The 9,674-nt window shown below is 33.9% G+C and overlaps 1 protein-coding gene across 1 annotated transcript; it reads left to right on the top strand.

Annotated features, from left to right (window-relative positions):
* The first annotated feature begins 1,237 nt into the window (after positions 1-1,237).
* LOC106120035 (insecticyanin-A) lies at positions 1,238-9,156 on the top strand. The gene is made up of 4 exons (XM_013315213.1): positions 1,238-1,639; positions 2,578-2,788; positions 4,741-4,839; positions 8,716-9,156. The coding sequence occupies exons 1-4, from the start codon at positions 1,535-1,537 to the stop codon at positions 8,931-8,933; spliced, it is 633 nt and encodes a 210-aa protein (XP_013170667.1). The 5' UTR covers positions 1,238-1,534; the 3' UTR covers positions 8,934-9,156.
* Positions 9,157-9,674: the final 518 nt, after the last annotated feature.

Raw genomic sequence — 9,674 nt, 5'->3', positions numbered from 1 at the left:
TTTCGTTTGAAATTGATAAAAGAAATTCAAACTTTCTTTATATGCAGTATTGCAGTATTGTGGTGTTCTTTTTTTTTAATATCTATATTTCTATACCTATCTGAATATCGGTGGCTATGATACAGGCAATGTTTAGTGTAGATATCACTAGATTACCCAAAATAACCATAAATTTTAACTTAAGTTTAATTTAATTTTTCAGTTATGTGTAATTTTATGTTAGTATAAGGTCTTGGTTTAATCTTGATTTTAATCAATATTACTTGTGTTAGGAAGAAAATCCAAAAATGTGGCAGTGTATTGACTCAACACTAGCCATACTAAAATGGCGTCGTTTTTGTCCCCTCCCTATTCATTCTTACACTGGACTTTGTAGCGAAAGCACGTCATTGGCGCTAAAGGATTCTAGTTATTATGTCTAAAACTGGAAATAAAACCTTTTTCTTTCTTATATATTTCTATAATACATATATTTTGTTAATTTACTATAATAATATTTCTTGAAACATTCCAACTATGCTCTAGGCTAGGACATGGTTTACGATAATAGTTGTATCGCGGGATTCGAACCCACCACCACACGGTCGATAATCCGTACCGTTAACCATTAGGCTATTGATGCTTCATAATAGTTCGAAGAATGGACGCGATTATGCATTCCTGTTAAGCGACGTACTAGCGATTCCGTCCTCGTTATAATAAGTAATAGTCCCACATTAACGAATTGTCAAGTAATTCTACTAATGTAAAAACAATCGTTAAAAAAACTTCCATCTCCTGCTTGAATATTTTATAGGATGGAACTGGCTGTTGCCCGCGACTCTGTTTGCGCGGAATTAAAAAAAATATTTGTAGCCTATGTGTTTTTTCAGACTATGTTCTATATGTATTCGAAATTTAACGAGATCTATTCAGCCGTTCTGGAGATACCTTCAAACAGCCATCAATCTTAACATTCGCATTCATAATATTAGTAAGATTAGTAAGTAAGACTAAGGAAAATTCTTACTAGATGCTAATTTACTTAATAAGAGATTTCTGATTATAATTTCAAGTATCCAGTAGTTTGGTCTGTGCATTTATATCAGTCAGTCAGTTTTTTTCCTTTACTCAATCCTTTGCTTCGTCTTGCTTCTTTCACAACGGAATCGTTTATTATTTCTTGTGTGTGATAAAATAAATTACTAATAAGCAGTTTTCACATTTAACAATTCAAACACGTGATATTAAAAAGTGTAATATTTGACTAAGATATATGTTTGAAAGAGTAAGGAATCTTCTAGTTATATTTGAAACTCGTTTACTAATTTATTTCGATTCTTTGCGAACCAGAGATGGGATTATAAATCTTTTAAACAATCAACAGAAGTCATGGTGTTAATGTTTCAATCTGTTGTACTTTTTAACACGGAATAAGAATAATTAGTTTTAACTGTTATAAAAAAATATATAAAGTATAAAAGAGGTTACGTCTACCGTTACGTCTCAGTTGATTTGTGACATCAGCTGAAGCCCCTCCCTCATCCGCCTCAAAATGTTTTATTGTTTAGGCATTATGTTGACGTTTCCATTCGTAAGTAGTGCTGTGTTAAACGGAACATGTCCATTTGTAACCCCAAGGGAGTTGGATTTGAAAGAAGTAAGTATTATAGATTGACCTTTTAAAATGTTTTCAAGATTCAATATCCAGATACAAAAATCGATTTAAAAATGCAGAAACAAAAACCATTTATTCATAAATTAAGTCTCTAATGTACTTCATATTCAAATGTTTACTTATTTTTTGAAAAACGATAGTGTTAAAAATAGCTTTATATACGTCATGGTTGCACTTTAAAAGTTTTATTAACGTAGTTTTCCAAAATGTATTTATTACTTTTTTCAATAAGCAATAAAAATATACTTATCTACCTTACTAATATTAATGCGAATGTTTGGATGTTTGTTTGAACATATCTGCAAAACGGATGTATAAATCTCGCTGAAATTTGACATGAATAGACTGGAAGAAGTCTTAGGCTACTAATTAAGTTTTGTTTAATCCCGCGCGGACGTAGTTGTGGTTTACAGCTAGTCAAATATAAAATAACGATGTTAAACTTTAAAATGTCTGTATTTATTTACCGGTTTGAAATTCTGATGTTTCTTTAAATATGTACGAGAGAATATTCACGCAACGTTGTCAGCTATTAAATCTATTGTTTGCAAACTTGATGTTAACGTTCGATATACAGGATGTTTTCAATAAGACCAATTAATTCTATGGATTAGAACAACATGTATCATCTAAATCTAATCTTTCTTAGTAAATGATCTGTTAAATGTTTAAATAACGCCTGCGACTCCGTCCGTGCGAAAAAAAAAATATTAGTAGCCTCCGTGTTCTTCCAGATTATGTTCTATATGTATACCAAATTACGCCAAGTAACTTAATGCGACCATATAAGGGGTTCAAATAAAATCTATGGCTATTAACTCATCAAGCAAAATATACTTTTTTGAAGTCGTGTTACTCTCATTGAATACTCCTAATAAACAAGTCTGAACCATTGTTAAATTCAGTTTTTTTTATTTCAGTTGGATGGTAAATGGTATGTAGCCGCTGTAGTCAGTGATATGAAGATCCAAGGGGACTGTGCCATGATATTATTTAATCACAAGAGTGATAACACCACAGATGTATCGATTAGTTGGATCTCTAACAACACAATTAGCTATTATAATGGATCTGTTGAACTGACTGTTGATAGTAATACAACTGGAGATTTATTAATGGTTACTTATACAGGTAATTCATTTTATTACATAACGCCGTTTAAATTAAAAAAAAAAATTAGTAGCCTATGTGTTCTGCCAGACTATGTTCTACATCGATGTCAAATTTCAACGAATTCCAGCCGTTGTGCATTCGCATTTATAATAGTACTAGCAAACGCGCACGAATATCCGCACGGAATTAAACGAAAAACATAATTAGTAGTCTGTTTTCCTCTAAACTATGTTCTATACGTATGTTAAGTTTCATCGAGATCCGTTCAGCGGTTCTGGAGATACCTTAAACAAACATCCATCCATTTAAATATTCGCATTTATATTATTAGTAAGATTCGGACCCTTGCCCCATAGGAGCAGAGGTTACGATCTTCGATTTGGCGCGGTACTGGTACGTCTCTGTAACCTACATTTTTACGTATTCTGAGGCCTATATAGATAGGGGAAATGACGGAGGAAGGGAAGGAAGGAAAAAAATCTTTCTGTTCGTCCTCTCTGTCGTTGTTAAATCTATGCAACGCATCTGCAGTTGCCTATGGGCAGCGGTTGCTTGGCTATTTCAGCGGATTCATGCCACGTCAGGCTTAGGACTGTGGATACTTTGTTTTGGGTATATTTTATGTTTAATTTGAATTTCGAATTAATTTAAAATTATTGTTGTGTTCGCCATTTATGGTTAGATTAACGATTATATTTATTGTACGAAAATAAACCGTGGTTTATAGTGGAAAGGACCTTCCAAAATTTCTCACCCTTGACGCATTTAACTGCACATTAAAACTTTTAATATATCTCGCAGTATTTATTTTTAAATTGTTAACCTTTAAAAAGGCAAAAACATGTTTAATATTTTTTCTACGTAAATAAAAAATTGTTTTTGTGCGTCAATCGAACAATATTAAACTTTGATACATTTCATGACCATCATGAGGCTAATAAATGCGAATGTATGGATGAATTGTTGGAATGTCACAATGGCTGCATGGATCTCACTAAAATTTGGCATAGATGTAAGACATAGCCTGTAAGAACACATAGGCTACTAATTGAGTTTTTCTCTATTTCCTCGCGGGCGAAGTGACAGGCGATAACTATTTACAATAAAGTTTGCAATTACTAATATTATAAATGCGAAATTTTGGATAGATGCGTGTTTTTATTTGACTCTACAACTGTTGAGCGAATTTGGATTAAGTTTAGTAGACTGATGGAGTATAGTCTTGAATAAAATAAAGGCACGACAATTTTTTATCCCACGCGGATGAAGTCCTAGACGGTAGGCTTGTTTAGTTTAATCTTATTACAATATTATTAGAGTATTATAGACTGTTCTTATAAAAAAACTAGTCGATTTTTTTTCTTGAAGTAATAAAAAATCATTTAGCAAAAATGATATACAATATTCAGCCAAACAATAAATTAGATTTTTTTTCTAAAATCTGAATTTAAATATTTTAATATTTATCATTTAGATATCACCTAGATAACATCTGATTTTCACATTTTAAATACTCGTTATTGATCTGACTTTATCCGCGTGGAGGATTAATTTTCCAAAATACGAAATGACATTTAATACTTTAAATGCCACTATAATTTTTCGCATGTAACTTAACTCACCGGGCGAGTTGGCATGCAATGTGTTAAACTTTCAAACTCTTGCATTGTACAATTTTTTTCAGTAATAATTGTATATTTGTGCGTCTGCTCTTCTGTTAAGAAAAGGTAGCCAAGAAATCTGTAAATGCGGTTATCTATGGGCAGAGATAATTTCGCTTTTTTGGCGAAATTAAATGAGTTCTTTCTTTTATGACAGCGTAGAGCCTAAACTACTAAACTGATTTTGACGATTTATACGTCATTCGATTCGTATTTTTCTCTGGAGTGTTATAGGACTACAGTCAGTCGAGTTTTTTTGGTTTTTGAGTTGTAAATCGTGGGATTAAAAATTACTTGTTATATTTGCAGATCAGAGTACAGAGACTTTCTCATTTTTGGACGTGGAGTATGAACACTACGCAGTATTGTTCGCCTGTTATAACAACGAAGATGGCACAAGCAGTACTTGTAAGTAATTTAATAACGAAAATTATAAACATAATGCTGTCTCCATTTATTCAAAGAGTGTGAGAGGGATGAATGTTGGAAAGATGAGATAAAATGTGAATAGATATATAGATAGAAGGTTTAAGAAAGTTATAATGTATGTATGTATAAATTATAAGTAGACCTTATGTCCTCTCTATAAATGTTTATCTCTTTGGTTACTAATAAAATTATTTAGGTACATCGTACGTTTTCACGGAGCGATGAATCATGGAAAGTGTCGTCTGTGTGTACGCTCTCCTCGGTCGTGTTTTCACGCACCACGGAAACGTAATTCATTAGCTATTCCATAACATTCTGGAGATACCGTCTAACATGCATCCATCTAAAAATTCGCATTTATAATATTGGGAAGATGTAAAATTGTTTTTAAGTTCCCCAATCGGAATCGAGAAACGTCGGGAAATTATCATTTTTAAAATTGATGGCTATAAAATCGATAAAAATAATTCTAATGTATCGAGCATAGTGCTAGATATTATAATAAAAAATATAAGTCAAGTGCGAGTCGGAATCGCGCACCCAGCGTTCCGTACAAACCTGTAGATATGTAAGTAAAATTTGCGGTTTTTCAATTTTTTATTTATCTATGTTATAAGATTTTGATGCGTACCATAATTCAAGCTCCTGGCTTGATTAGATGTACACTATAGGCTTTGATTGCCTTGCGATTGTTGAAAATGTGCGGAAATCTTGCATAAATGGCTGTATTGTTTAATTGCGTTGGATTTTAGACGTTTGATTTTTCACAGCTCTAAGGGTCAGTGGATTTGAATATTTGATATAACTTCCACCTTAATATTTCCGCGCGTTCTTGAAAAATATTGTTTTGAGAGACAGAGCGACGGACAACAAAGTGATCCTATAAAGGTTCCGGTTTTTTCCTTTCGAGTTACGAAACCCTAAAAAAATCAAAATTTGTGTTTATAACATGTGTCGGCATGCATTATTAATTAAATATCATGCTTTGAAATATAAGATTGACTCTTCAAGGTCTCTAAACATAAAATAAGTTTTGTTTATTTTTTAATTCCACACCGGACCAAAGCATAATTTTTTCCAAATTTTTTGCCCGTCTCATGCATAATGTTTGATGTTAATCTGTGTTTAGATGCCACTTTGCTTATCGATTAAGTGTCTTGCTCATGCCATCTTCTAGCATAAAAAACAAACACGAAGTCATCACAAAAATCTTACTTCTTACTAATATTATAAATGCGAAAGCTTAGATGGGTGGATGTTTGATAGAAGGTATGACCAAAATGGTTCAAGTGATTTGACATCTAGCACACAAATTTGTAGTACATAGTCTGGAAGAATATAGAGGCTACTAAGTTTTTTTTAAGCCCGCACAATCGGAGCGAACAATAGCTAGTGTTTCCATAATACTCAATCGCGGAAGAAGAATAACAAACGATATAAGTCACAGTTCAGTTGATTTCACGTTTCATTGCGTCTGGTCATCGTTGGTACAGAAAATTATTTTTTTTTTATAACATTTCCTATGGCATTGTAACACGTGAATGCTTTAAAGGAAACTTTTAAGAACTGTATTTAAAGAGGTATTGTTGTTTCAATTTCCTGCCTAATTTGGACATTGATAAATCTTAGGTATTATATATTTTTCTTAGCAGTGGAATTACTAAGATTTTTTAAGGAACTAGAGGGAGATAACAATATATGTTTGTACTCCTCTTTGAAAACTCATTGTTTTGTTTAATAACAAAATTTCAATACTTTTAAAATCAATTACTTCTCGAAGTGTAGATTTACCATTGGCGATTAGAATGGGGATCCTTGTCCACTGTTACAGACCTCGCCTTAAATTTGACATGGATGTGGAACATAGTTTGAAAGAACACATAGGCTACTTACTACGTTTTTTTTGTAATCGCGCCCGAATGGAGCCGCGGGCGACAGCTAGTAAAATAGAAAACTGTCCTTATCTAACATTATAAAGCGCAACTAAACAGCAATTATATGTTAGGATTAGAAGAGCGTCGGTAGCTCAGGGGTCAAGCACTTGACTTGCAATCTGCAGGTCCAGGGTTCGAATCCCACCATGTACCAATGTGTTTTTGATTTTCGATTTACATATGTACATTTATCCGACGTTCTTACGATGAAGGAAAACATCGTGATGCTGCACATATCTGAGAAGAAATTCAATGATATGTGTGAAGTCAACCCGCACTTGGCCAGCGTGGTTGACTATGGCATAATCATCCTTAACTTAGGGTAGGCTCAGAGCCCCTCGGTGGGGACGTATAGTGAGCTGATGATGTAAAGTGTGAGTCATTATTCTATATTTAGAATAATTGCAATCTTGCATTAATTATCATTCAACTGAAATGTCGTTAGTGATAGCAAAAAGTTGTATACATTATAATATTTAAAAATAATTTTTATTTGGAAAGGTTGACCTCAGAGTAACCGGTTGAATAAAAATAGCATTTCGAGATATTTGCAATTAAAAATACATACGATAACAAATATGTTTTAACAAGGCTAAGCTTGTTTTTAACTTAAAATAACTTAGTCGTGAGTTTTTTTTATATCCTGCATTTTAAAATTATACATGTAGATTGTTGATAAGATATAACAAAACGCTTTTGAAGAATAATGCTGTAACAATCACTTATTAACCTTTTTTCTTTCGTTCAAATGATAAAAGAGAAGAGCTAAAAGCTCTTACTGTGGGCTTCTAAGACCAGAATCCTATTTGAAATATATCGTTATCTGTTTTTTTTATAAGAGAAGGGGGCAAACAAACGCCAATGTGTTCAACGACACCCATGGACATTAGCTATACCAGAGGAACCGCAGATGTATTGCCGGCCTTTGAGATGGTGATACGCTCGCATCTTGAAGTACCCTAAGTCGTAACGGTTTGGAAATAAGCTGTTTTATCAAAAATAATGGTCGGGATGACGATATGTTTTATGCAGAGATTTATGTCTCGGAAACCCACAAGCTTTGTCCTGTTATAATTAATAATATTAAAATTTACATTATTTGATTATGTAATTTCTATATACTTGAATTGCGCTTTATTATATTATAAAAGAGCATTGCTCTAAATATTATTAATTCGACAACTAGCGCCATCTAGTAGAATTTAAAGATAAGAGAAGTAAATGTCAAAATCTATTTGTGAAATCAAATTCAGACACGACATTATTATATCAATTTGATAAATGGACGATGTATTTAAATTATACAACTTGTTTTAATTTTAAGACAAAAAATGATATTTAGAAAGCAGGATTTGTTTTTATAGTGTCTCGAACGCAAGAATTAGATTTTGTTGGACGTTTGGACAACGAATAGTAATTTGTTAAAGTTGTACTGTTCTGGGTAGGGTCGTTAGTAGCAGAATTGTGATTTAACTTTATTTGGGGACTCGGAGGAATACTGATTCTTGCGACATCTTATTAATATTGGCGAATTTTTGAAAGGAGGAGGAGGAAAGGAATGTTAGATGTTAGAACGTATGTAGTGAACAGCTGTATGGATCTCGCTGAAATTTGACATAGATGTAAAACATAGCCTGGAAGATCACATAGGCTACTAATTAAGTATTTTTAGGGTTCCGTACCTCATAGGAGAAAAAACGGAACCCTTATAGGATCACTTTGTTGTCCGTCCGTCTTTCTGTCTGTCAAGACGCTTTTTCTCAAAAACGCGAGAAGGTATCAAGCTGGATTTTTTTTAATTCCGCGCGGTTGGACTCGCTGGCAATAGCTAGTAAACTAATAAAAACCAAAAAATGGATCTTACAAACAAAGCAGATTATGAGGAATAACGTGTCATACGATTGTTTTTCTTTCATTTCAGATGAACTGTGGAAACTCACCAGAACACCACATATAAAGGACGATGATGCGCTCAAACTGGATCGAGCTGTGGCAAACTATAGTCTTCAAGATTCACCTTTCATACATTTTAATAACACCGAGAATACTTGTAAAGTCAGCGGAGGGACGTTTTTGAATCCTTCATCTTTGATAATGACATCTGCAGCTGCTATTACGTTATTTAGACGGCTTTATTAATTCATAGCTTAATCTCTGAAATCTATTGTCTATTATTCTATACTTCTTATATTATATTCTTTAACAGTGGTAGAGCCAGCTTTAACATCTTCGCACGAATCGGCCCGCTATTTTAGCGGGCGAGCCGGGCCGCGTCCCGCGTCCGGCCGCTTCCCGGAGGCCTTATTTAGTCCACTTTCCCTCTTCACCCCTTCTCTTATAAGAAAAGGATGGGAAGTGGACTTTCCGGATGAGAGGATACATGGGAAGGGAGGATATTTTCTTTCTGTGCATCCTCTCTGTCGATTAAAGGTAGGCAACGCATATGCAATTGCCTATGTCTATGAGCAACGGTCACTGCGCTATTTCAGCGATTACAGGTGGCCGCTCGCTCGTTTGCCACCTTATGTTATAAAAAAAAACTTACACTGCTGACGCAACGAACCAAAGTGGGTCTTGGCCTACACAAGAGATCTCCAAAGTCGCCTGTCTTGCGCCTTCTTCTGCCAGACCAGCTCTACGGCGTCTCATCACGGCGTATGGGGAGCGTCCTATTATTCTACAGAATTACATGTAATAAGAAATGTTTCTTTAGATGCGTATATAAAAATAGGATCATATCCTACGCATTTCGCGTGTAAAAAGCTTAAATCTTACCCTAGCACCATTTACTTCTTAACCTTTATGTTACCTCAATGTCATTTTTGACACTGCCCAGATTTCTTCTTCCGTAAATAAGGCTTCTTACAATTTTAGCTTAAC

Source organism: Papilio xuthus, unplaced genomic scaffold, assembly GCF_000836235.2.
Source record: "Papilio xuthus unplaced genomic scaffold, Pxut_1.1 DF826961.1, whole genome shotgun sequence".
In the NCBI taxonomy this organism is placed as follows: Eukaryota; Metazoa; Arthropoda; class Insecta; order Lepidoptera; family Papilionidae; genus Papilio; species Papilio xuthus.
Note: the sequence above shows the minus strand (reverse complement) of the source record. Positions and strands in the feature narration are given on the sequence as shown.

What these genes read in the sequence shown, in the direction of transcription:
- LOC106120035 (XM_013315213.1), top strand. Translation starts at nt 1,535, where the DNA reads ATGTTTTATTGTTTAGGCATTATGTTGACGTTTCCATTCGTAAGTAGT. An exon ending in GGGAGTTGGATTTGAAAGAA is followed by an intron (nt 1,640 to 2,577) that starts GTAAGTATTATA and finishes TTTTTATTTCAG; the next exon opens with TTGGATGGTAAATGGTATGT. An exon ending in AGATGGCACAAGCAGTACTT is followed by an intron (nt 4,840 to 8,715) that starts GTAAGTAATTTA and finishes CTTTCATTTCAG; the next exon opens with ATGAACTGTGGAAACTCACC.